The sequence below is a fragment of the Camelina sativa genome, chromosome 1 (assembly GCF_000633955.1).
Source record: "Camelina sativa cultivar DH55 chromosome 1, Cs, whole genome shotgun sequence".
Lineage (NCBI taxonomy): Eukaryota > Viridiplantae > Streptophyta > Magnoliopsida > Brassicales > Brassicaceae > Camelina > Camelina sativa.
This window is the reverse complement of record NC_025685.1, coordinates 1,325,248-1,351,525: the sequence shown is the minus strand read 5'-3', so window position 1 is coordinate 1,351,525 and position 26,278 is coordinate 1,325,248. Positions and strand designations below refer to the sequence as shown.

The window sequence follows — 26,278 nt, the reverse complement described above, 5'->3', positions numbered from 1 at the left end:
AATTAGTCTTGTTCACGAGGATATAAGATCCCAAATGTCAATACGCATTCAAGATCTTTAGCATGAAAATTTTAACTAGGAGTCTATGACTGGTCTATTCACAACCAAGATCGTACGTACTACACAATATACGACGTCTTACAAAACATAACACATTTGTATCATGAATCCTCTCATTTTTAAAAAATCGATGTGCTAGATCAGAAGAAACTTTTTGGCTGTGATGTTTATATGCTTTTGTATAAGACGACACTTTTGGATCTATTTTATATAAATCTAAACATTTTTGAAGTAAAAGAGAGAGAACAAAACAAAGTATAAAAAATATCCAACAAGATGCCTTTGGGGGAAACATTGCATTGTGGTCTGTGGGGACAAATTTGCTGGCACAAAAATTCTGCAGAAGAAGAAAAATGAAAAATAATTTGATTCACTAGAAGAATAGGATGGTCCAAAAAAGTACTAACAAGTTTTAAAAATAAAGTACTAATTAGTAAAGAAAAAAAAAGATTTTTATTCACAACATCCTATTTACTTACACTCAGATGTCTTGAGCACCGCAAATTTGAGTCTTTATGCTAAACATAATAATTGAAAAACCAATTTATATTGGTAAACAAGAAGCATCCTATGGTTTGATTTGATATATATTATAGTATGAATCTTTTATGTCACACAACACTACTCTTGGTTGTATTTTCGACAGGTTTAGTGCTACTCACAGTCACACGTGTATGATAAGTTAAATGTAATGATAACATCCTTTAATGGGAGAGAATACAAATTTTTGCTTTGGTTCAGTAATTGCAAAACAAATTAATACTGTGTCGTTTTCAAGTGAAGGGCATTTACGTCATTAAAAAGAATCCAAAGTGGGAAAGAGTCCAAGCTGGAAATTCAGACGTAAAGCGAAACCAAAAGAAAAGGAAAAAAAATGGTAATATCGTAATTAGATGTAAAAGTGAAGGATAATTCCCAAATTCTCCTCTGCAGTACCACCAAATTGGTCGAGCAAGAGATCAGAAAAATTCGGGGAGAGAGAGAGAGATAGATCTGAGTATCTCTGTAGTAGAGGTGGTGGCATTAATAATGGCGTAAGTAGAAGAAGAAACCTAGCCGTTAGATCTTCTCAATCGCCAGAAAAAATATTCATTCTTCACCTTCCCCATTGCTCCTTCCTTCATTCCTTCGTTCCCCTCTCTCTCTCTCTCTCTCTCTCTCTCTGTGTGTGTCTTTTGAGGTTTCCGGGTTGGGGTTGGTGAGATAAATCCAGCGGCTTATCCGATCTTTCCACTGGTATGTTTGTGTTCGGAAATCGAAACATTGATAGAGAAATTAAAAGAGGGAAAAAGGCGTGTGCTTTTGTTTCGTAAAGGCTCCAGCTTTTTCTGATGAACAGCTTGTGAAGGTTGTTGCTTTCTTTTTTTTTTTTTTTTTGGTGTTTGTGTATTGGAATTTGGGTTTTCTCTTTAATGTTCAGAGGAGGAGAAAGGAGGAAGTTTTTTCTTGAAATTTTGATTCAAATTTGAGCTCATATGGTGAGTTTCTAGGGTTTTGTTGTGTTTTGTGATTCTTGGAAGAATCTGATTCCTTTTCTATTAGGGTTCGACAAGTAAAGTAGAAAGCTTTTTTGGAAGTGTTGTGGAAAAAATAATGGAAGATTACTCCAAGTATACTCATAGTCCTGCTCATTTAGCCGTTGTGCTTCGAGATCATGCTGCTCTTAGGCGAATTGTAACGGATCTTCCTCGGTTAGCTAAGGCTGGTGAAGTTTCTACAGAGGCTGAGTCTATGGAGTCTGAGTCTCGTGCTGATTCTGTTTCAGCTGTTATTGATAGGCGTGATGTTCCTGGTCGTGAAACTCCCTTGCATCTCGCTGTTCGTCTTAGAGACCCTGTCTCTGCTGAGGTTTTGATGTCTGCTGGTGCGGATTGGAGTCTACAGAACGAGAATGGTTGGAGTGCATTACAAGAAGCGGTTTGCACTAGAGAAGAGGCCATCGCCATGATCATTGCTCGGCATTACCAGCCTCTTGCTTGGGCTAAATGGTGTAGGAGACTTCCTCGGATCATTGCATCTGCATCTCGGATCCGTGATTTTTACATGGAGATCACTTTTCATTTTGAGAGCTCTGTGATTCCGTTTATTGGCCGCATTGCTCCTTCGGATACTTACAGGATATGGAAACGTGGTTCGAACCTCCGTGCTGATATGACTCTTGCCGGTTTTGATGGGTTTAAAATCCAGCGGTCAGATCAAACATTTCTCTTTCTAGGGGATGGTTACTCGTCTGAAGACGGTAAAATGTCCCTATCTCCTGGCTCGTTGATTGTTCTTTCTCATAAGGAAAAAGAAATGACAAATGCTTTGGAAGGAGCTGGAGCGCAACCGACAGATGCTGAGGTTGCTCATGAAGTGGCTTTGATGTCTCAGACTAATATGTATAGACCTGGAATCGATGTAACTCAAGCTGAGCTGGTTTCTCATCTGAATTGGAGACGGCAAGAGAGAACCGAGATGGTCGGGAATTGGAAAGCTAAAGTTTACGATATGCTTCATGTGATGGTGAGTGTGAAATCAAGACGGGTTCCTGGTGCAATGACTGATGAAGAGCTCTTTGCTGTTGATGAAGAGCGAACTGCTGCATCAAACGGTGCAGAGACCGATGGCTTTGATGATGTATTAACGCCTGAGGAAAGACTCCAATTGAATTCCGCGCTTCGGACTGGAAATTCTGATGCCATTGAAGATGAAGAGTCTGAAGTTACTGATCACCAGGAAAACGGATCCCTCAAGGATAAGAAGGGCTGGTTTGGTTGGAATAAGAAAGGTTTAAACACTGAAGATACTAAGCTCAAGAAAGGCTCAAAGTCTGCGCCAGAAGATGGGAATCAAAAAGGGAAAAGCCAGAGATCTTCAATGGTATCTGATCATACAAATGAGGATCTTGGAGACACGAAGAAAGGAAAGGAGAAGGAGAAGAAGAAGAAGAAGAAAGGTGTTGCCGGAGATGAGGTTAAGCGTGAGAGTGAATACAAGAAAGGACTAAGACCGGTCTTGTGGTTAACACCGGACTTTCCTCTTACGACAGACGAGCTTTTACCGCTCCTCGACATATTAGCTAACAAGGTTAAAGCCGTTAGGAGACTCAGAGAGCTTCTCACAACTAAACTTCCACTAGGCACATTCCCTGTAAAGGTATAATTTTCTTCTACTCGTAACTTGTGCGTCACTGATTAGAATAAATCACTCTCTGGGAATTTACTCTGATTGGTAATTGATCTGCAGCTTGCCATTCCCATTATTCCGACGGTTCGAGTTGTTGTTACTTTCACAAAATTTGAAGAGCTTCAGGCGGCTGAGGAGGAGTTCTCAACGCCTCCTTCTAGTCCGGTATTTCATGATGCGAAGTCTTCTTCTTCAGAGAACTCATCACCATCATGGATCTCATGGATGAGAAGTGGCAAATCAGGTGACAATGATAGTAACCGTTACAAAGACGAGGTTGACCCTTTCTCGATACCTTCAGATTACACATGGGTCGATTCAGCTGAGAAGAAACGTCGAATGAAAGCTAAGAAAGCTAAGAGCAAGAGGAAGAAACAGGCGGCAACAAAAGCCGCTGCTGCTAGTGACTCGAGTACCCGTTCAAATCAAGTAGCCGAAGAATGATGAGTCCTGAGTAACCGAATCAATGCATTCTTCAGGTTTTGCTTTGGCTGGACTCAAAGATGTTCACTTTCTGAGCCATCATTGTGGCCCTGAGAAAAAAAGGGTTTTGGTAGTGTTGTTTATTGCTCTTGTAATGTCATGTTATTTCTGAAATTCCCTTAACAAAACATCTTTGTTCTCTTTTAATGATTGATTAATCCTCTTTTTCTTTTTTCGGTTGGATTTTGGGTCTTCTTACTCCCAGCATTCCCAAACCGGGCATAATCCATTTCTGAATCGAATTTGAGCCTGACAAAACGACTTAAGTTTGAAAGTTTGGAGCCATGAAAGTTTGAACTCCAATCATTTCCTCCATTCTTTTTATTTTTAAATTGATCAGTATAAATTTAATTTATCCTTCCCCATAGTGCAACAATATACAACAATTTTGAAACTGAAACTAAGAAAAAACAACCATTTCTCTGCCTTCTTAGTCTTCACCAAATTCAGCTTTGATTAGAATTAACACAGCTTGTTTTCAATCCAACAAGCACTTGATCCCAGACTAGATGAGCTCTACATGAAAGCTTTCTCCATATATATATATATATGGCGGTCTTTGAACTCATCCGGTTAAAACTCTAAATTGCTGCAGAGAACGGTGACGTAACTCTCACAATTTGGCTTAAAACCATTAAATAGATGGGTCTTAAGTGTCATGAAACAGCCTCCTAATCTGATCCACGCTGGCCGGAATCAATGTAACCGGACATCGCTTGTACTGTGTGATTACCACAAAAGACGGATATAAGCTTATACCGAGGTTGGTTTTTGGGAATATAGAGAGATGATTTGGAGAACTTACCTTTGTAACATACTTAAATACGCATGAGTAGCAGAAAACAAATCCAGAGACCGTGACAACTGATGGGTTTGCACGTTTTTGCAAGCACAACGCGCAGAGGGATCTGTTGGGAGGTAGAGGGATTCCTTCTTTGGCCATCTATTAGAAAAATAACCAAAAAGCACTTAGTTGACTGAGTGAAAGAAGTCTACATTAGTTTCAGTAAAACCTACGAACTGACTGATTACCGTTGGGGCTGGAGGAGGTGGAGGTGGAGGGTACACTGTTGGAGCTGATAATCTCTCTTCAGCTGATTGATACCACCATTCCATCATCTAAAAAAACCAAAACACACGAATATGAATGAGAGGTTTAGGTTCAACTATTTTATGGATGCGATGAAATTTATACCGAGAGACAAAGACACCAAAAGTATAGCAATTAGCTCTATGGCTTAACGCTGTGGCTGTAGCATATAAAATCCAACTTATGTGATCTATGCTTAGGACTATTTCCAAAGGATTCTTCTTCAGAATGTGCTGGAAGCTTTCAAGACAGTATAATAAGAGAAGAACCATATAGTGGAAAAATTTGTGGCTACTTACTTTGAAGATAAAAACTGCTGCAATCAGACCGGTTTGGGCGTAGTCAAGCACTGCATATGAGCAGCTAAGAAGTGCCCGTTGCACTGTCTAATTCAATATTCAAAACAATACTATCAGACCTTGGATCACTAAAGTGTGAGCAGTAGTAAGAATCAGCCTATCTCATTCACTAAGTTACAGGAAGTTTAAGAAAACAGAAATCATACTTTTAACCAAGGAGGACCACGAAGCCTGTCACGCTCATGATTCCGTATCTTTGAAATTCTTGACGATGTGTCCATCTATCTTGGCATCAAAGAGGAAAAGAGCAACACAAGAACTGTGTTAAAACATAACACATGTAAATTTACCACTTTGAAGGTTTTATAGGTCTGTTAATGATGATATAACTTCCTGCAGCAAGATATATCAAGGAAACCAAACGGTGGAATTTCAAGTATATCGTCCAAAAAAGGCCAAGCGCCCTAATTCAATGTGGAGCATAGTAAGATAATGGTGACACGAAATTTCAATCAGGAAGGAGGAAGTTAATACCAGTTCTTGCCCTGTAGCTCGACAAACTTGAATCCCAAGAGCTTGTAGTCCAAGAGAATAAAATCCCGTAGCATCCAGTAGATATAAGAGCTGGTAAGTGAACGACAATCCTGCACAGATAATCTCAAATAAGCTAACTACATATAAATGCTAGAGATCAAATAATAATCCCTACGTCAACGAAACGCAGTGATAACGTCTATTATTCAGGATTACTAATGCTAATAGCATGGATTCAATTCATACTGGGAAACCAAAATTTCATAATTGATCAATGCACTATCCTCCACAGGGTAAACTAAGAAGTGCTCCTAATTATGCTTAAGAATCATCAGATACTAGGCAACCAGAAAAGCCCATGCTCTACATGAATCCACAATTACCTTCACTTGATGCATGTATCCAAGGATAACAGACAGCTATAAACTTTTTTATTTTGGTAGCTAATTGTACTCGAACAGAAAGCTCTTCATTCCCACTAGGCTCTCTTGTAACAATTGATTCTTCCCCTGTGAAGAAGTCAGTTTCATCAAATCCTTGATCCTCAGTTCCCCATAAACTTTCCCTGAGCCTCGCTTCCCTTTCTTTGTTATAGATTGCATGCAACTTAGACTTGAAGTACGGTAACACAACCTACAAAAAACACTTGTTAGAAGGAAAAGTACAAAGCTTTAAGGCAAAAGAAGCTTTCTGCCTTCAGCAGATACCTATTTACAAGGTTTTGGATTTAGGATAGAGTCAGTACCAGAAACACAACAGAAAGGATTCTTTGACGCTTCTCTAAACCGGAATGTTGAACTTCTTCGCTAGAATCCTTCCTGGCACTATCTTTCCTCAATCTCAATCTCGCTGATTTCCTCCTCAAACCATACAATGATTCAGCAAACGAAGCATCTGCAACAACTCACAAAAACTAAACTTTATAAGCAGAGATTCCAATACACACACTCCCCAACCCCAAAACAGTTTCGAGAAGCTAACCTGTGGTTCGTAAGCTGTGTCCTTCAAGAATAAGCATCAGAGCAGCAAAGAATTCATCCTCGTAGTCTAAAATCTTATGGAGGAACGATCGTCTCAAAGCAAAAACCTAAAAAAAAGAATCACACAAAAAAAAAAAATCTAAGAATCAAAACCGGTAAGTACCAAATCACAATCCTCAGAAGAAGAAGTAGAGAAAGGCATTATACGCCGAGGGAATAAGTGAGAGCGGCGCGAAGGCTAGCCGGAAGTTGCTGAGCTGCAGCCATCTCAAAGAAGGTGGGGCGTGTGCCTTCACCTCCCACCTGAAACAACATCTTCTTCCTCCAATCCTTTATCCCTCTCTTCCCTTTCTTTTTCTAGTTAGTGAGATAGTTTGATAAAGGCGAGACCTTTGTTTTTTTTTTTGACTGAGATTGAGACCTTTAGCTTCTTCAGAATTGCAGAAATTGGGAAAGAAGATAGAGAGAGAAGAGAACCATTGANAAAAAAAAAAAAAAAAAAAAAAAAAACGCAATTCGAGAGAAGCGTATTAATTACGTCATAATTAGCAAAGTCTTTTGCCACGTCATCTTAAATAGCTGATTCATCAACCGACAACAGTCCAGCTCGACAGTGATTTGTCCACGTCATCTCTATTAAATACTCCCTCCGTTTCAAAAAAAATATAAGATGTTTTAGTAAAAACACGCATATTAAGATATATTTACTTTTAAAAAGTTTAATTAATCATAAACAAGTCTGCATAATATAAAATATAAATTTAATTTAAAAGTTGCATAGAAAGTCGAAAACAAAGAATCGAGGGTCCAGAAGAGAATTGGCCATTTAATCTTGTAAACTAATCGAGACCGAAATTGGAAAAAAAGATACGAACAGAGAGGAATAACCAATCGATGAAAGAACATGAAACCATTCTGTTTCAATAGAGGTACCAGAAACGGTTATTATGAAACAAAAATACTTCTCTAAATAAAAATACTTCTCTAAACATTTATCCTATATTATGAAAAACGGAAGGAGTATGTTCTTGTTTTGATTACAATTGGGAGAAATCATCAATGTTGTTCATTTTATTGCTGCTGTGAATTTCACATAAAGCACGAACAAAAAAAGAACATAATTACATCTGTAGCAACGTCTTTAGGTCAGTAAGTATCATAACTTCTTCAGTCATTAAGATGTCTAATCTTCTCTAACCCGTTTCCTATTACTCCCAGAAGCAGATTCAGTTTGAGACATTGTGTTAGAACCAATCTGCAGTTTCTGAGTTATTGTTGATGTTTCTGAATTGGTTGCTCTATTAGGGAGGAAAACTTGTGAAGGGTTTTGTGATGGAGCTGACCCTTTAGCTTCTGGCATTGATGATGACTCTTGCATCTTCTGTTGTTTCTCAATCATCATCTGAAGATACCGACCTTGTTCTTCGATTCGTAACTGCAGTGATCTTTGGATCTGCAATTGTATGACGACCAAGGTCAGATCAACATCACCAGATAAAACCAAAAACTAAGGAATCAAACAGATGAAGAGGAAAAGACACTGTTCTGTTCCATACAAGCTTCTTTTAGGCAGTTGTTATCATACCTCAAGTTGCTCGTGGAGTTGTTTTTGAACTTTCATCTGTAACCGTAGAGCTTCAGTGATTTCAATGCTCCTGGAAAAGAAGAAAAAAAAATGTATGTGAATAAAACACATTCCTCGGTGTACATAGTAATTCTGACAGAAGACTAAATTTTTTCTTACGTCTTCAAGTCAAGAGATTTGATATCTTCAATGGTTTTCAAATTCTTCATTGGAGGTTCTTCTGTTCATTAAGAAAAACAAATTTAGTGTCAAGAGGTGTTTCTTCACACAAAAATAATTTTAGATTCCATTGAAACTTTATAAGAAGTTTCCAAGTAATAATCAAAGGCTCTTGTGAAAAATTGAGAAGAAAGTTTGATCCTTAGATGGAAACAATTATATGAGTACCTTTATTTTCTGAAAGATCCGGTTTATACCTAGCAGTTCTGTATTTCTGGAGAAGTCAACAATATAAAGATGGTTAACATGAGCTTAAGCATACAAACTGGAAACAGATGGACAATAATAACAACCTGCAAATGGCTTTTGACATGATAAATGGTCAAACCGGGACTATTGATAAGCTTCAAAACAGCCTTAGGGGTGGCTCCTGTAGTTTTCAAGTGTAAGGCAAGAGAATGATAAGTTGTTGAGCTAAACTTTGGAGACATAAAAAGAGAGAAAAGGGCTTACGCACGTTCACTACCACCGAGCTGATTGACAGCTTCGACAAATGCTTCATGAAGTTCTGGTGTCCAACGCATTCGTTGCTTAGATGTCATCGAACTAGCTGGTGAGTTTTTGGCATTAAAAGGATCCATTGTCATCGAACTCGCTGGTGAGTTTTTGTTATTAAAAGGATCCATTGATGGATCCACCTCATGCTGATTATTAAGCACTATCTCTTGCCTTGCCATATCAGAAGACGGTGTTGGTATCTGCAGGACATAATTAGAGCCAGTCTTAATAGCAGAATCATGAAGACAATACATTGCTGACAGAGGAACGCTAATGAATGATTGGACAAAGGAATAAGCATAGAGATTCATATATAGTTGAGAAAACGAACCTTTGAATCTAGATTGAGGGCATTAGGATCACCTAGAAGCTCTGGCCAATCATCAGACATCAGCTGGTCCGCCCAGTCTGGCCATTCGCTTTTTGATTGGACTTCCTTGGATGAGACCATAGCTCTACTGCTCTCCGCTTGTGGAACCGGAACAGGAAAATCAAAGAAGCCCTGAAGCTGATCTGAAGACCAGGGCATATTTCTCTGCTCTTGAGGCTGATTGATCACTTGCAAAGATTGTGTATCCTGCCTCTGCCCTCCTTCAGAGACATGAGCAACAGTCGTTCTGCTTCTTAGCACTGTAGAAACGGGCGGCCGTGCCTGGGAGGAAGATGAAACATAGGCACCATTGCAGAATCCGGAAGAAGATGAAAACGAATTCCCACCAGAACTGCCACCAGAGACCAGCGGAAATGCCTGACAGGGGACGGGGTTGTTATTCATCAGTTCCTATCCTGATGAAACCCACAAAATGTTAGGAAAGTAACGGTTGTGTCTCTCATCTAGAGTTGCAAATGATGAAGACATAGCGGTTGGAAAACTATAATCTCTAGCAAGTGTCATTGAATAAGTGCAGTATTCAGAAGATAACTATAGATAACAGAATCCTAGCACAAAAGGGGCTATTTAGCTTAACAAGGAGCTTTACACAGAAACAAATATGAGACTCACTATCACCAACTTATATATACAGAAAAGGGCTATTTCCCTTTCAAAAATACTTCAAAGGAATATTCTTCACTTTATATGTTTTGCCTTGGATTTGGATCATAAAAATTCTTAGCTTTCCTTCACTTTTTTGCCCCTAAACTTCAGCAAATACCGCAAAAGGAAAGATAAAAAGGCACAAGAAGAAATTCTTTGATTATCTCTATCCAAAACTAAACATGTCTAAGCCATGAACCACACGAAGCTATCATGGAGATGACAGATGCATCAAAATCAAACAGAAACAAGATATGGAATCCAATGCAATGGGAGAATGAAATTAACGCGCAATTTGGCAAAGAAAAGCAAAGATGGCTTTTCATAAACCACAGGGACGTGCAAAGAAGAGAGTCACCATGAGGACATTATTATCATACAAATTCTAATAAACTCTTATCAAATCGAAACTTTGAAGGAACGAGAATCTAACTAACAGAGAACCAAATCGAAAAGACAGAAAAAGGTTTGTTCACAAAACGACCTTGACCATAGAAATAAGAAGGATTCGTAGATCATAACATGTCAACATCTCATGATTGAACGTTCTAAAAATCCCTTCATGAAAAAAAACAAACCTTTAGCTTAAAAAAAAAATATTCTAATCAAAAACAGAACATAATCTATAGTGAACCAATTCCAAATCAACACGAGACAACAATATCAACTGGACAGCATCAGCAAAGTTAATCACTTTCTTTTTTGTGTGCTTAAGAAAGTGAAAACAATTAATGATTGTTTATTTATTACTTCTTCCTATCACAGCAAAAGAACGCTTCACGCAAATTCACAAATCACAAAACTTGATTATTTCGAAACCTCGTAATTCATAAAATCAGCTAAGAGGTACTTACCAAAACTCAAACACGACGAAAGAGAATGCCGAGAGAGAGCGGATGGATTATGGAATAGCCAGGAAAACCAAAAAAGATGGAATCTTTACTCGACTCAGCAGCACTCATGAAACAACGCAGAATCCAATACCTAATGAATTAGACAAAAAAAAAAAAAAGGTCTTTAATTGAATGATTGGAACAAAACGAAAACAAAAAAATGTTTCCACAGAAGCTCATTGGTTTGTTACTAACCGTAGGATTGATATACACTTAAGTTATAGAAAGTTTAATGATAAATATCAACGGAAGATATTCATGCAGAGCACGGGAATTGAATGCTCTTTGCCGTAGAGGATTATGGCTGCTGTAACATTAAATTAATTATGGGAAAAATGTCATTAAAATCCCGAAGTCTATGTTTTCGTTGATTTTAATTACGAAGTCTATGTTTGGAGGAATAAAACACTAATTAGCTGTTGACTTCAAAATAAATCCCAAACTTTTGTTGACTCAGCCATTCGAGGCACCACGTTAAGTGGTCAAACAGAGCAATTAAACGGGGTTAATTATCCGTTAACGGTTTCCGTTTACAACAAGACGACGCCGGTTTATTTATCTCTAAACTCTGGTTCGAAGTCCTCGCAGAATTCTTCTTCTACACCAACACGGTTACCATCTTCCTCTACAATTACTTGGTTTCCATTTCCATTCCCCTCATTATCATCTTCCTCTTCGTTGAAGTCTTCTTCGACACCAGCTTCGTACCAATATCATCACAATCTTCGTCGCCACCAACCTCACAATCATCTCCACTAACGGCACCAAATTCTTCAAAGGGACAACAATCATGCTCTTCTAAAGGAATAGGCTCACTTAAGGGACTAGAATTATACGGAATAATTACAGTACTTACCCCGCCAGCCAATTCGGGAACAGTTGACTCGGGAGCGTTCAAACCAGAAGCAGTCGACTCGAGAGCAATTGAACCGTGGGCAGTAGACTCTTGAGCAGAGGATTCGCCAGCATTATCAGGCTTCTTCTGTTTAGGACGACGAGTAGCAATCTTCTTTCTCGGAGTCATTGATGAATCGATTAGGGTTTCTGATTTGGGATAATTGAAATCGATTAGGGTTTGTCAATTGGGGGAAATGAGAAATCGATTAGGGTTTGTCGGGTTTTAGAGATAAATAAACCGGCGTCGTTTTTGTTATAAACAAAAACTGTTAACGGATAATTAACCCCGTTTAATTGCTCCGTTTGACCACTTAATGTGGTGCCTCAAATGACTGAGTCAATGAAAGTTTGGGATTTATTTGAAATCAACAGGTAGTTAGTGTTTTATTCCTCTAAACATAGACTTCGTGATTAAAATTAACGAAAACATAGAATTGGAGATTTTAATGACATTTTTCCCAATTAATTATACATTTTAAAGTGTTTGACCTAGTTTATATGATTTTAATATGCGTCACTAATTTCCCTTCAATTTGTTATTCAACAAAGAGAAATTTACTATTTGGTTTGTATTTTCTGAGTAGTTAACAAAAAAATAAAAAAAAAGGATTAGAGTAGTAGACTTTGAATTTCCCAAACACTGGCGACTGAAGAATGAACAAAAAAAAAATTCATAGGTAAACGATAGGTTGAAATGCCAACGTGACTTGAAATGCTAATGTGACAAACTGGCACCAAAAACGAAGTTGTTATAGGAACTAGAATCAAGTTTAAGGCATAACACAAGACTAAGACAAAAACAAAACATCCTTCAAGAGATTAAGTGCAAAACGTTTAACACAAAATATAGATGCCGAGCTTGCTAGCTTAAACGATGGCGTTAGCAGCACTTGCGATTCTTGGCCATAGATCAGCACACTCTTTTCCGATTGGTCCAGTGATAGCAGATCCTAAAAGATACAAGAAAGACACACTTATGAGCTACAACTAAACATGATACTAATACTCACTTATCAATAAGAATTTGGGTTCAAGTTACTTCCTCTAGTAATTACTAACTCATCAGGAGATAAACAAGTAGAACCAACTGATCAGAAACAATGTACAAAGGTAAGAACTTTGTACCTTTCATTTCACCCTTGGGATTGACGATGACACCAGCATTATCTACAAAAATAAAAATCACAACTTTTCAATCAGACTTTCACAGTTCAAAGGTACAACAACAACGACTTTACACACAAAATCAAACACAAATGCTTACCCTCGAAATACATGAAGACACCATCCTTTCGGCGCCATGGCTTCCTCTGCCTAACAATGACAGCAGGGAGCACCTTCTTACGGAGATCAGGCTTACCTTTCTTGACAGTAGCCATAACCATATCACCAACACAAGCTGATGGCAAACGGTTAAGACGTCCCTTGATTCCTTTAACAGAAATGATGTAAAGGTTCTTAGCTCCGGTGTTGTCAGCACAGTTAACAGTAGCTGCCACTGGAAGACCTAGTGACATCCTGAACTTGTTACCAGAGGTTCCTCCTCTTCCTATATAATATCAAATCAATTTAAAAACAGTAAGCATCAACCAAAAGTAGTTACAGATCAAAATGATTTCTATATTGCTATATAGATGCATCAACAAAAACGTAGATCTCTTCTACATAGCTAAGATCTAAGAATAAAGATTCATATTCATCATAATCCAGGGCGTAGCTAATAGCAATTACATGTAAAATTCAAGGTGAATCGAAAAGCGTAAACATAGATTCCGTAACAGATGATGAAGATGAACGAGATAGAGAAGCGTGTTGTTACCTCGCTTCGACATGGTTGCAGACTTAGCAGCTCTCCTCAGAAGAAAATGTAGTGACAGCGCCGGGAGGGTTTATATATGCTTAAACTAGGGTTTTCTTCGTGTGTTGTTGTGAGCTGCTGACCTGGATTTTATTTTTATGGGCCGACGAATATTACCAATAAAGCCCAATTATGTTTTTTTTAACCCCCATATCTCAAGCTCAGAAAGTTAAAACGTCTAAAAAGTATATCTTTTGTCTCTAGAACAACTTGNNNTTTTTTTTTTTTTTTTTTTTTTGGTCAGCTAGAACAACTTGTTTAACACTAGAAAATTTTGATACGATGGGGTCACTCTTTTCTCAGCTACGTACAGCTGAATCTGACTGAATATACCAATGATGGGGCACCTTTTTGATCCAGAGTCTTTACGCTCTATCTACTAGACGAGGACCCTTTTCCACAACCGTGTTGTTTGGTTTATTTAGTTTACAATTGCAGTGAAATCCCTAAAACGATTGAAAAAGAAGGGAACAGAACTAACAGTAAGTTATTTTGGTTGGGCAAACATATAACACTGTAACCTAAAGAAGAAAGAAGGGAATTGTGAAGAGAGTAAAATCTGCGACCATAAAAATTATATATCATCAAGTTGAATCCAGCATTGCTCAAGATGGATCCAAGTGTTTTGTTCGTGGGTCATGTTTCCTTCAATGTCTAGTAATGATCAGTCTCACTAGCGCTTAAACGCCACCACTTTGGAACCTACATTTTAGGAGAAACACTCAACGACTGAATTATTCACTTCAAAGAAACCATAATGAATCAAAAGTTTATGCAGTGGTTATTGATGCTATTCGTCTGAAGATTACTACATCATACTTAGACATTCTTTCTCACCTGATTGTTTTTTAGCAGGAACAATCTTTCTTCTTTCTAACTTGCCTTGAGATCCTGACATATCACCGGAATCGTATAATTAGCCAGCAATTCTAGTTTTTGTTGAAGCTTTTTCTTTTGTTGGAATCATTTCTATGAACCAATGTACTTTGCCAAATGATATTTTTTCGCTTGGATCTCATACAAAACCACATAAGTTCTAACGTAGAATGTGTAAGCAAGCCAGCAGTAAGTCACAAAGGTTTGAACAACAAAAACACTGTGTAAAGATAACTCACCTTTTGTTATTTTGTCTCTGCATGATTCGCTTCCGCAATAACATCGAAATGCCTTTATTGGATGACTTTTATCATTGAAGTCTATCATGTAATCCTGCAATTAAAAACACAGGTTATTTGAAGTGAGAATGTATGTGTACAACTCAAGAGTAAAAAACATTATGGTAAGGGTGGAAAGACGTGTTCCATCTCTGTTCATGGAGTCTGTTCATGGAGCCAACTAAAAACACCACAGATAACTAGGATGGCAAAATTATCAACATGCTCTAATGAAATGTATGGCTGTAGTGCAATATCCACAGTTAAGAGCGCAAATCTTCTTTAGCTATGTGAGTATTTGTAACTATGTGTTCAATACAGAGAAGTTGAAACGAAGGTTAGCTTAATCCTGGTGCTTACCCATGTCAACTCATCCATGGCCTTTACATCTCGTAGGGTAAAAAAGGCAATCTGCACGTTATCAAACCCAGAATTTCCTTAAACTCACTACAAAATACTTTCACAATCAGTACTTTCAAGAAGATCAGGTTAGAGTGGAGAAACCAGATACTTACATGATAATAATGTCTGTCAGGAGTCTCAATTTCTACCGGAATATCAATCATGTTTGCATCCTCGCATCTGCATCAACAATAAAGTTCATAAGAACCAGAAACTCTCAAGGGGAGCACCAAAAACCATAGCAAAACAAGCGTTGATTGATACCTGTGATTGATAAACCTTGCGACATTTCCACAGATTGTGGCATCCAGGCAGAGAGCTTCTTCATCTTTAAGTTCCTTTTCAGAACCCCAGTCTGCATCCAGAGTTACAGGATATGTATGCCGCTCACCACTAGATCTTATATTCCGGTCGTATAACTCCGTGTTGGTCAATATTTCACCAATGTATTCACAGACAAAGGTTCCTTTTGGCAAGTCTTGCAGTGTTCTAAGACCCCATCCTTTCCCTTCTTGCGTAAAGTAAACCTGAAATATATATATATATATTTTGCTTGTCACATGAGGAAGCCAGCCATCAAGACAAGAAGCCATATAGAAGACTAACTCAAAACAGTTATGGTCAACATGTAAAATCCAATGTAATTTAGCTTAAAAATGTTACCTGCAGTTTGGACCTTATCCCTCTCTGTACTACTCGATTTCCACAGTGCATAGCACATCCACACTTTCTCCAGCATTCCTTAATGAACTTCCGGATTAGGTGACCATCACATTTTCCGTGTGTGCCATTATCGTGGTCTCTCTCCAAAGGGCAGTCTTTGCAGTAAAACTTATGAAACCTATCTGGTTCCTTTTTCATCTTTAAACAGGTGTCCAGAAACTTCTCCTTTAGCAACCCTCCATTGGTATAAGCATATTCTCCACTGGTTTCACGAGCACAAGCACATGGAAGGTCAGCTGAAAGACAGTCGCCTTTGCAGTTCGCACAGCAATCTTCATCAGAAATACGAGCCAGAGACACGTGGACATAAGCACTTTGGTAAACAATGTTGTGAGGGATGTAAGTAAACTTTGGGGCATCCTCGCTTCCAACATCATCGACAAGAGATATTTCAACGCTCTCCGAACCTTTGGTGATGTCAGAAATTCTGTTTCTATATTTCCTCTTGCGATCACCATTATTGTTCTGAACGGAGGAACCTGAGGTTGCAGAACGGGTCTCGTAAGATTTTTTCAGAGAAACAGGAGAGTCAATGACCTTAGGATTCTTCCCTTTGTTATTGCCATTGGATGAACCTTCAGTTAGCTTGTTCTTGTCTTCTTCGTCAACAGAGAGAACAGCGTCGATGAGTGCAGAATAGTTATCCAATTTAACTAAAGACCAACTGCCACCAGCCTCTTCTAGGAGCTTCAGAAGCACTGGCATTGTCTTTTCATCAGGAATAGACAATTCCCTTGTTTTCTCCAAAGCTTTGCGTACCTTGTCGTCTTTCTCAGTGAGCATCATTGGTTGTTCCATATCAAAATCACCTTCCTAAACGGAACCTGCAAAATTTACTCATCAATGCAGATCACCAAAACCTAATAAGACACATCAATGCAGCAGCTCTTAAGATAAAAAAAAGTAAACAGATCAAATTGATGCTCTGATATTATTATATAGCTATCCATTTAAAAACTGAATCATGACTACCAAAATCGAAGAAACCCATACCTTTATCAGCAAAATCACACCACTAGAAAGAAAGAAAGAAAGAAAGAAAAAAAAAAACCCTAAAAACTGGTTATAAAATGGCGAATTCAGAATCATAGAATCAACAAGGAGAACTGATTCCGACACTTTCAAAATTAACAAGCACTAAACAGTTACCAAAACTCACAAAAACAGAGATATCTAGAAAAAAAAAAAAAAAACCAAAATTCGCGAAGTAGAGAAACCCACATTGAACAATTAAGGGAAGAAGATAAAGAGTACAAGACGAGTGAAAACCTCAGTGTGGTGAGAGACTATAACGAAATCGGAGGAAGAATGCTTCTTCTGGAATTGAGCCGGCGGCGGCTAAAATACAAAACCAGAATTTGAGGAAGACGGCGAATGATTGGTTGGATGGTTGAGAGATTGTGCATGCAAAAAAAAAAAAAAGAGAGAGAGAGAAAGAGAGCTCCAGCTTTTAGGATTATAAAATTAAATTAATAACATCAATTTTCGAATTGATAAATGACCTAAACAGATCCATCCATCCATTTACAAACACCCACCCCCAGACAACTACTTTTCTACTCTGTATCTCACTGCTGCGTGAGGTGAGAGAGAGAGAGAGAGAGAGAGAGTATATCATTTGACAGATCCATTTCCAGATTTGAGTGATACTGTTTTCTATTTTTGTACTAGGTCCATTAAATAGGCCCATTCACTAAAATGGCATACATATATTTGTACATGAAGAAGAAAATCAAAAGTTAAAACTAAAAACAGAGACGCATATGTAAATTAAAATCGATAGTTGAGAATATCTTATCAAACTGAACCTTAAGTTATGCATAAGCTCTCTTGATCAAGTGGACCGCCACTGTATTTATGTAGTATATAACCATTATGCTTATCAACAATATGACTGAGAAGAAGACTCTCTCTCTCTCGCTCGCAGTCGCACTAGTAATTACAACACAAATCCCCCCGTTGGTCAAAAGCATAGGATACATTATTTAAAAAACCGACATTTCACAAAACCGGTGGAAATTGACGTATTATTATTATTATTATTATTATTATTCATGAGGTTTGTATATTATTATGAGAAATCTAACGAATCTACAAAACCGGTGTTAACCCACTAAATTCCCTATTACTATCCCACAAAACCGGTATTAACCAGGACCAGGTTATAGAGAACCGGGGTCTGTTGAACCGAACCGTCAAAATTGATTTGTAACTCAAACCGTCGGATTGGACGTAAAAAGTCAAACCAACATTATTTGTTCTAGAGAACCGGATCTGTTCATTATTTCCTTTTCTCTCAAACAATCAAAGTAGGAATTCCCCTTTTCAATAATTACAACAAATAGGGTTTTTTTTTTAAAAAAAATTTACAAATAGGAGTTTCCTTTTTCTCTTTCACAAGTTTCACAACAAACGTAAACACTTATCTGATTAGTTGTTTATAAATACGTACTGTCATCATCTCTTCTTGTTTCCTATTCCTTCCCTGCGAAATTTTGTTTTTATACGAGAGAGAGACTTAAGAGAGACACAATTAGGAGGGAGAGAGGTTATAATTGCGACGTACGGAAGAGCAAACATACATACCTGAACAAAGGTTAGAGAGAAGAGAGGTGCAAGAACAAAATTGGTAAAGCTTTTAAATTTAATCTTTCATTGATTTCTCTCTCTCTCTCTCTTCGTTGTTGTTCGTTCATAGCTAACCCTTGGTGATCTTTTGTTTTATACACAGATTACAGATAGCGACAACTCCAAAAACCCTAGATCCAGATCAAGGTCGACGAATCCGTATTCGTTACTTAGAGAGAGTACTCTGCTTCACTTCATCATCGCTAACTCTAACCCCTGCTCTGTTGTCGTTACCCTTAGGTCGTCAATGATGAAGAAGATTCGTTGTGGCTTCAAAGGACAGCGGTTCGGAAATTTTTGGGAATTGGGCTTTTGGTGTTAGTTGGCGGCCCATATTCTTCTTTAGGGTCCATTAATTGATACGTCGTCGTCTTGGAACATCGTCTCCTTCCTTCCTTCCCCTTTGTCTGAAATTAAATCGGAACTGAGGAGTGAGGACTGAGGACTGAGGACTGAGTTGATTAGAGGTACATCCTCCGTGTTCCTTCTTCTTCTTCTTCGAAATCTATGATTATTTTTTTCTTGTTACTGAGTTGTGATGTGTGATTTGGAATTCCATGTCTTCTTATTCTCAGAATCGTTGAAGCATTATAATGGCGACGAGAGAGCAAACAAGTCAGAGAGAGAGAGGTATGTATCTTATTTTTTTTTTTTGTGTTCTAATAAAATCTATGATTTTTACTGAGTTTGTGTGTGTATGAATATACTTTGACATATAGGTTTGTTTCTTTTTTTTTTTGATTATGTGAAACAGGTGCCGGTGATTATGTGAAACAGAATCGTCGCCAACGTGATTGCTTAAGGTAACAACAGAAACTGGCTCTACTAATTTGCTCGATGAATTTTTTTTTTTTTTTTTTAAGTTGTTGTTTTGTGAATCAGATCAAGGAGATCATCATTCAAGGTAGAGACCATGTACAAGTAATTCCATGAATGGCACCATGAGCCAACGTCCAAGAAGAAGAACACCTCCAAGTTTTGTTTCAATCATCCATCACTTATGTTTAAGTGCAAATATACTTTGTTTTAACCATTCATACTTTGGTTAAGGTTGGTTCTTGTCATTGTGGGAGACACTCTGGTTCGAGAAAGACTACACATTATCTCCATGAAGCTGCAGGTTGAAAGGTACGACCTACTACCTTCCCCAACTAGTAGCATGTAGTACTAAAACGCACATATTTGTTACAATTTGGTCTGTGTGTGTGTGTTATTCTTTAACCGAAAATGTTAGCTTGTTAAGAACATACTTTGCCGTTTCTGATTTTCCTGTGAAAGTTGTCCTTTGTTTCTTCAAAAGCGATATTTTACTAAAGGTGTACTTTCGTCCATGTAGGAAAGAGCGAAGAGCAAGTCGAGGCGCTGTGAAAAGAGTTGTCTCATCGTGCGGCTGGCTGTGCCAGGTTTGTAGTTCATCTCTCTGCTCTGTGTTTTTGTGACCTCTAGTTTCATGAATTAACATTGCAGGATGTACAAGGATGGTAGCATCATTCCATTAGATGAATCTTTGGGTTATCCTGCAAATTTTTCACTCATGCTGGGATATGATAGTCACCGTCCACAGGTTTCTTTTGACTCTCTCTGTTTCTACATGTCTCAAAACTTAATCAAAAAGCTAATTTTTTTTAATGGATATTATGATTTTTTTGGCTCTCTCAGGTTCCGAGCCAGCCAACACTACATCCAAGCAATGACCCCTATCTTGAAGGAGATTCTGCCACGATCCAAGGTTTGTTTGTTCGTTCTATTGTCCTTCTTTGTGTGTAGTTTACTCTAATCCCTTAATTATTTTTTTCTGTCAAGTCCTTGCATCGGTGCTTCTGTACAAGTAATCTATCTTATTATCTTAACTGAACAATTTCCTTTTTGATCAGTTTACTTGGAAGCAGCTGGATTAACAGATAATGATCCTGTTCGCACAAAGTTCGTGAGTTCTCCTCTTTATCTTCTTTTCTTTTCTCCATTTTTTTTCTTCTAGGCTTATTCATCTGTTGCTACATATAATTTCCCCCTGTTATTACAGCCACTTTCTCTGGAGCTTGGACCAGGAATTTTGGGAAATTATCTTCGATACCAGGTTAAGTTGGATTCTCTTCTTGGTTCCATCCCTGGTGATTATGGCTGTGGGAAAAACTGTTATCGTCGCCAACATGCTTACTTAAGGTAACAAAACGTAAACTGTGTCTACTGATTTTATCGATGAATTTGCTTCGTTTTTTTTAAGTTGTTGGTGTATTTGGTTTTCTTTTTCTTTTATTTTTGGTTACAGTTACAATTTTAAAGTTTAATTATTTTGTGAATCAGGTCAAGGAGATCATCGTTCATGGTAGAGACCATGTACGGCTAATTCCATAAATGACACCATTTCATGAGTCAGTGTCCAAGAAGAAGAAGAAGAAGAAGAACACCTCCAGGTTTTGTTTCATATCATCCTTCAATTATGTCTGATTTTGTGTTATTATTTGTTCCTTGTGTTCCTTTGAGATTTGTTAATGATCAGTGTTTCTCTTCATATCAAATTTTGAAAACAATTTGCAATTTGCTTAAATGTGAATTTTATTGTTGTAGGGACCTGAGACGAAGTGGAATTGATAATGGTGCTGGTTGTTCCATTATCGTACAGTTCAGACATTGGCTCTGATGGGAATAGAGAGAGAGGAAATGAAATGGTTGAGGTATATCTCTCTCATTCTGAATCTGCATATTGTCCGTACAGTTCAGACATTTGATCTAATGGGGTCTTCACTATTATTTGAGTTCAACTACTTTTTTAACTGTTCTTATCATTGCAGGATAGAGAGCTATTAGAACCAACACAAAGCAAGCACAGATGTCAACGACAAGTCAAAGAGGTATCTTATTGTCGTGTTCTTATAGATCTATGAAGGTACAATTATTTCCTCGGATTTGATTTAGTATATATATATATGTTGTTCCTTGTCTTACTTCTCCTTTTTTTTTTTCAGTTTATTGACTTGGCTAACATGCTTGCCGACAGTGGATATCCTGCCTATTCAGCAGCACGTTTAGCATCTTTCTATCAACATGCTGGTAAATTAAAATGTCTTGGTGGACCAGACCGTGATGGAAGTGTTACACTTGTTGGTGCAGTTTCACGTCCTGGAGGAGACTTTTCAGATTCTGTGACTTCTGCAACCCTTAGTATCAAGCAGGTAATGGTTGATTCCCTATCTTTCATTGTAGATGTACATATTCATATATCTCGATTGAGGTAAACCAGATGGTGTTTGGTTTTAGAACTGCCGCAGACTCGTTTTAGCACTGTTTATGTTTTTTCTTTTCTTCTGCAGGTCTCTGGCATATGGACAAAAGCTTGCCTAGAGAAAACATTTTCCCTCTGTTAATTGGTTGATTTTCTACTCAAAGAATCTAACGGTATGATTACATATTCTCAGTTTAAAACCTGTCTTGGATTACTCTCTCGAATTCTTGTATAAAAAAAGTTGCTTTTTTTATTTCTTCAGGCATTGGAATCTTTCTATGAGAAGTTCGATCAAGATTTCATCTACATCAGGACAAAGGCCAGAGAGGTGTTGCAGAGGGAAGACGATTTTAATGAAACTGTTCAGGTACGTGTCACTTATCCTTGTATAAGTATCAATGTCGCGACTCGGGACTAATTACTTCTTGTCTCAGCGATATGCATTTTAAGGTTTTGAACGATAGTCTTGGCATCTAAACTTGACTTGAGTAATAGAAGAAATTCTTTCAGAAAGGAATTTATTTGACCCGCAAATTGTGTTTTGCATGCAGCTTGTAGGAAAAGATACGCTAGAAGAATGTGGAACAATCACCTTGGAAACAGCTAAGCTACTGAGGGAAGACTACCTTGCACAAAACGCGTTTACTCCGTAAGATTTCCTGGCTCCCTTCGTTTTGGTTTAGTTCTCTCTCTTTCTCTCTCAACGGGTTATTCACTCTTAAACCTTTGGGATGAATCTTTTTTGCAGATATGACAAATTTTGCCCTTTCTACAAGTCCGTGTTGAGGATGCGTGCCAACCAGGTAACTAATATGAGATGATATATAATGATCTATTATGCTAAGTGGGGATTTATGTCAATTGGTTTGTCTATAATTCCATTAAATGTTGTCATACACAGGCGGTTGAGAGAGCAGCTAGAATGGAAGGTCAAAGAGTACTTACACTCTCATGAAGCACCGCTTGGTAGAACTTTTCTACCGTTCAGTGTAAGCAAACTACTTGTTTTCCCTCAATTTATCTTTGGATTTGTTGCATAGCGCTCTAATAAATGATGTCATACACCATCCACCATCCACCATCATTGTTTCCATTAAATGTTGTCATACAACATCGTTGTGGCTTGTTTGCAAATAGATAGAAATCCTGGATTCGTCTAAATTCCTTTATCTGGTGTTTTAGGATACCCGGTTCCTTGTGTGGGGTTTACGGGATCTTTGGCAACTTCTTGTCTAAAGCGTGGGGATCGCAGGTTATGCAACTTTTGCATTTTAATATTTTTGTCCATCTGTGTAAGTAAAATTCCTTTTTAATAGCCTTCAAACGGGTTGTTAAGCTCTCTAAACCAGGTTTGTTTTTTACATTTGGTCACTTCACCATCGTTGTTGCTTGTTAGCAATATATAGAAATCCTGGTTTGGTCTAACTTCCTTTTTACTCATCACCAAACATAATTGCGATGACTTATTCGAATTCGATTTTGGGGAAATATTTAGCAACAATTGTGTTCCTTTATCCATTTCAGCTACCTATGTTGGTGAACTAACAAGATTTTTTATAGACATGAATCATATTTATGCATGTGTTTAAAAGTCAATGCTTTCTAGTGCCAGAAGATGTAGAAAGAAGGATCTGTATAAAATAGAGATTAAACTTTGATTTGTAGGGGTGTGGTTTAGTCACCCATTGATTTGGTTTGGCTGATTTTGTCAATAGTGGTCGGATGTCATATTTAGTTTAACTGAGGGAGAAGACTGATGAATACGGCAAGCAAAAGGAAAACAAGTTGTCTGATTTGGTCAGTGATGATTCTGTATCTCGTATCCGAATCACTAGATGTAATTAATACTTGTGTGGAGCTGTCCAAAATTAACTAAACCCTTACACATCTCTATGATGTAAACCTTCTCTTCAACAATCTGCAATAGGAATAGCAAAAATTGAATATTTCCTTTCAAATCAAGTTTTTGTTTAGTCAACTCATATTTCTATTGAAGTTAAACTAATGATAACGTACCATCTCCTCTTTTTCGCAAGCTCTTTAGGAACATTAAAAAGATAGCAACAAGGACCAGTGCCGCTACTCCTCCTACAACTATCGCCAACGACTCCCCCGTGTTTACTTTTGAACCTTCTTCTTCTACCAAAAGTAAACAAAATAAAATTGGCAACTCAACTCAAGTACATCATCAACTGATTTTAACTGGTGTTGGTTCAGTCGTACGTACCGTGGTATGAATTATCGGGAACTTCATGCGGGTGGTATGTATACCCGACGTAGCACCCTTCTAAGTATATTTGACCCGCGATGGACCACCGACACTGTTCTGCCGCTGCAGCAGCCGCGGCAGTGACGCACTCACCGCAATCACAAGCTTCAACGTGGCCATCACACTGAGCCACAACGTGGAGAAGCTTGAAACTATCCTCAAAGAACCCGTGCCCGTCAACTACTCCTGTTTCAGCTGCAGCGAGTGCCTCTCTCTTCAACTCTTCAAATCCGGCAAACGTCTCTGCCGTTGCTCCATCGCATATCTTGTGTATAAGACCATGTTCGGGGGTTTCGAATAACTTGTGGTTGTTGTGATGATTCCTAGCTCCTTCTGAACACGAACAATAAGAAGATAATCGTGTTGGACACAAACGAAATTTTTACTTACGAGCTACATCAATATGGATACTTACGAGCACTAGGGGTCTCAACACGTTCAAATTCGTATATCAAGTGACATCCTCGGAGATGAACACGAGCTGACGTGGCATTTCCACACAGTCTAGAAGAAATGTCACGAAGAACACTAACACACCTATGGCATATCTCACTCGGATAATCTTCTCTGCACTGGAACCATCCAGAGACGGCGTGCTCTTCGTTACCAACTAGAGTCTTGTAGAACTTAGATCGAGAGGATTCGGATTCGAGTTTGCGTAAGAAAGAAGAAAGGGCTTGTGCACGAAGAATGAGATTCTGATTCGAGTAATTTGGAGTTTTTGTTGCTGTTTTTTGAAGGATGTTTGTGTCCAATGAATCGCATTGTTTGAAAACTAGAGTGTCGTAATCCAATTGGGAAGTGTTGATGAGAGAGGGAAGAGACAGAATTATGATTAGGGCTAGGATTGGTGTGAGAAGAGAGATCAAGTGGACAACCATGGTTGAGACTTGAGACAAAATCTACAGGGAAGAGAGATAGATTATTAATAATATAATTGGTGAATGGAGATGGAAGTTGTGGTAGATTAGATTTTATCTACGTATGTCTACATATGTTTATAATTTGGTTGTGACTTAGATGATCAAGCGCACGTGCTAAGGTATCTCTCGATCTTTTCTTCTTTTGTTGGTGTGATCATAGCCATTAGATATAATGAGAATGTTTCCAATTTGTCTCGGGTTGTTTAACAAATTTTGTACTGATTTAAGCATTTTGGAACGGTCGTCATCCTATTAACAATATGTGGATTTGGCTGATCCAAAAAAATGTTTAAAATCACACACCAACAAGAAGAAAAGATCGTCACAACCATCTAATAATACGTTTTCTTTGTTCAGAACATAACATGTAAATACATATACTGAATATATTCATTTATTAGGAAATCCACGAACCATTTCCATGAACCTAAAGGCATATAATTCATAATCTGATATTAAAAAGTTATAGCCTAACCGACTATATATGTTGAGTAAACTATATATTATATTTTCTTATCCGATCAACCTCCTCCTAACTTTAAAATATCCACCGGCGCTTTAGATTATCCTATCAACCCTCTCATTTTTCTAAACAACCCCTATTCGCATATCTATGGAAATTTCCAAATCAGGACACTTGTTTGTTTTGGGAGAGCGAAATAGTCTGAAAGTAGAGGAAGACCAAGCATTTATATTTCCCTATATTGTGGTTTATTTGAAAGGCCAATTACGAAATACATATATATACTGCACACCAAACGTATTTTATCAATTTTGAACGAAAAAATATGAAATTATACAAAAGAAAATATAAAGAAATTCCTACCCAAAAAAAAAAAAAATGAAAATATAAAGAACTTAAGAACCAAAACAAACTCTCCTATTCTTACGTAAATATCGTTACTTCGTTATAACAGAGTTTCATTCACTTTGACTAGATCTTTAATTTTTTTTTTCTTTACACCAATATACAAAAAGTCAAATCTCTTGAAAAACAAATCAATCTTTAGATCAAAACAGACCAAAGAAAGAGCGAGTCAAAGAAATAATGTCTGTAACCTTAAAGTCTCCAACTTTTATAACCAATTTACCGTTTGGAAAAAAAGTCAATAAAACCAACGGTCTAGTTCTTATCACGTCTAAAAACCACAAGCTTCTTCCTCGTCTCACGCTCCTTCTTAACCTCTCCTTTTATTCTCCTTTGTCATTCTCATTCTCAACTGATCGTATAATCATTCTCACGGAGACGAGTGTGAACAGAGAAAGGTTTTAGCTTTCTTTAATCTCCCGCTTCTTGCGAAGATTAACGAATCCATAATAGATTCTAGAAAGAACAAAAAAAAAAAAAAAAAAAAA

At 37.8% G+C, this 26,278-nt stretch overlaps 6 protein-coding genes and 1 pseudogene across 11 annotated transcripts; 2 read left to right on the top strand and 5 right to left on the bottom strand.

Moving 5' to 3' along the window:
* On the top strand, positions 991–3,883 carry LOC104701220 (ankyrin repeat domain-containing protein 13C-like). 2 transcript variants are annotated; one of them, XM_010416963.2, is made up of 3 exons: positions 991–1,408; positions 1,603–3,198; positions 3,289–3,883. In XM_010416963.2, exons 2-3 carry the CDS (start codon positions 1,654–1,656, stop codon positions 3,670–3,672), a joined length of 1,929 nt encoding a protein of 642 aa, XP_010415265.1. In that variant the 5' UTR covers positions 991–1,408; positions 1,603–1,653; the 3' UTR covers positions 3,673–3,883. The 2 variants fall into 2 exon arrangements, with proteins under 2 accessions (XP_010415265.1, XP_010415201.1); XM_010416899.2 differs by having other exon boundaries at positions 991–3,198.
* LOC104701135 (peroxisome biogenesis protein 12-like) lies at positions 3,977–7,084 on the bottom strand. 2 transcript variants are annotated; one of them, XM_010416808.2, is made up of 10 exons: positions 6,822–7,084; positions 6,616–6,721; positions 6,380–6,528; positions 6,018–6,267; positions 5,635–5,744; positions 5,307–5,381; positions 5,101–5,187; positions 4,744–4,830; positions 4,517–4,654; positions 3,977–4,432 (listed from the first exon to the last, which is right to left on the bottom strand). In XM_010416808.2, the coding sequence occupies exons 1-10, from the start codon at positions 6,927–6,929 to the stop codon at positions 4,361–4,363; spliced, it is 1,182 nt and encodes a 393-aa protein (XP_010415110.1). In that variant the 5' UTR covers positions 6,930–7,084; the 3' UTR covers positions 3,977–4,360. The 2 variants fall into 2 exon arrangements, with proteins under 2 accessions (XP_010415110.1, XP_019099842.1); XM_019244297.1 differs by lacking the exon at positions 5,101–5,187.
* On the bottom strand, positions 7,586–10,972 carry LOC104700996 (myb family transcription factor PHL13-like). 3 transcript variants are annotated; one of them, XM_010416650.2, is made up of 8 exons: positions 10,807–10,972; positions 9,248–9,702; positions 8,876–9,116; positions 8,712–8,788; positions 8,587–8,632; positions 8,359–8,419; positions 8,200–8,269; positions 7,586–8,067 (listed from the first exon to the last, which is right to left on the bottom strand). In XM_010416650.2, exons 2-8 carry the CDS (start codon positions 9,689–9,691, stop codon positions 7,798–7,800), a joined length of 1,209 nt encoding a protein of 402 aa, XP_010414952.1. In that variant the 5' UTR covers positions 9,692–9,702; positions 10,807–10,972; the 3' UTR covers positions 7,586–7,797. The 3 variants fall into 3 exon arrangements, with proteins under 3 accessions (XP_010414952.1, XP_010415014.1, XP_019099837.1); XM_010416712.2 differs by having other exon boundaries at positions 9,248–9,697; XM_019244292.1 differs by lacking the exon at positions 10,807–10,972 and having other exon boundaries at positions 9,248–10,419.
* LOC104700906 (60S ribosomal protein L23) lies at positions 12,398–13,670 on the bottom strand. Its single transcript, XM_010416545.2, has 4 exons — positions 13,562–13,670; positions 13,007–13,291; positions 12,868–12,909; positions 12,398–12,692 (listed from the first exon to the last, which is right to left on the bottom strand). Exons 1-4 carry the CDS (start codon positions 13,572–13,574, stop codon positions 12,610–12,612), a joined length of 423 nt encoding a protein of 140 aa, XP_010414847.1. The 5' UTR covers positions 13,575–13,670; the 3' UTR covers positions 12,398–12,609.
* Positions 13,900–17,513, bottom strand: LOC104700814 (histone-lysine N-methyltransferase SUVR4-like). Its single transcript, XM_010416440.2, has 8 exons — positions 17,149–17,513; positions 15,820–16,703; positions 15,421–15,683; positions 15,270–15,336; positions 15,115–15,165; positions 14,716–14,809; positions 14,438–14,491; positions 13,900–14,302 (listed from the first exon to the last, which is right to left on the bottom strand). The coding sequence occupies exons 2-8, from the start codon at positions 16,675–16,677 to the stop codon at positions 14,274–14,276; spliced, it is 1,416 nt and encodes a 471-aa protein (XP_010414742.1). The 5' UTR covers positions 16,678–16,703; positions 17,149–17,513; the 3' UTR covers positions 13,900–14,273.
* LOC104703322 lies at positions 19,101–23,275 on the top strand (annotated as a pseudogene).
* On the bottom strand, positions 23,000–25,061 carry LOC104700404 (cysteine-rich repeat secretory protein 39). Of its 2 annotated transcripts, XM_010416020.2 has the most exons (4): positions 24,415–25,061; positions 23,958–24,332; positions 23,747–23,869; positions 23,000–23,648 (listed from the first exon to the last, which is right to left on the bottom strand). In XM_010416020.2, exons 1-4 carry the CDS (start codon positions 24,878–24,880, stop codon positions 23,641–23,643), a joined length of 972 nt encoding a protein of 323 aa, XP_010414322.1. In that variant the 5' UTR covers positions 24,881–25,061; the 3' UTR covers positions 23,000–23,640. The 2 variants fall into 2 exon arrangements, with proteins under 2 accessions (XP_010414322.1, XP_010414257.1); XM_010415955.2 differs by having other exon boundaries at positions 23,000–23,869.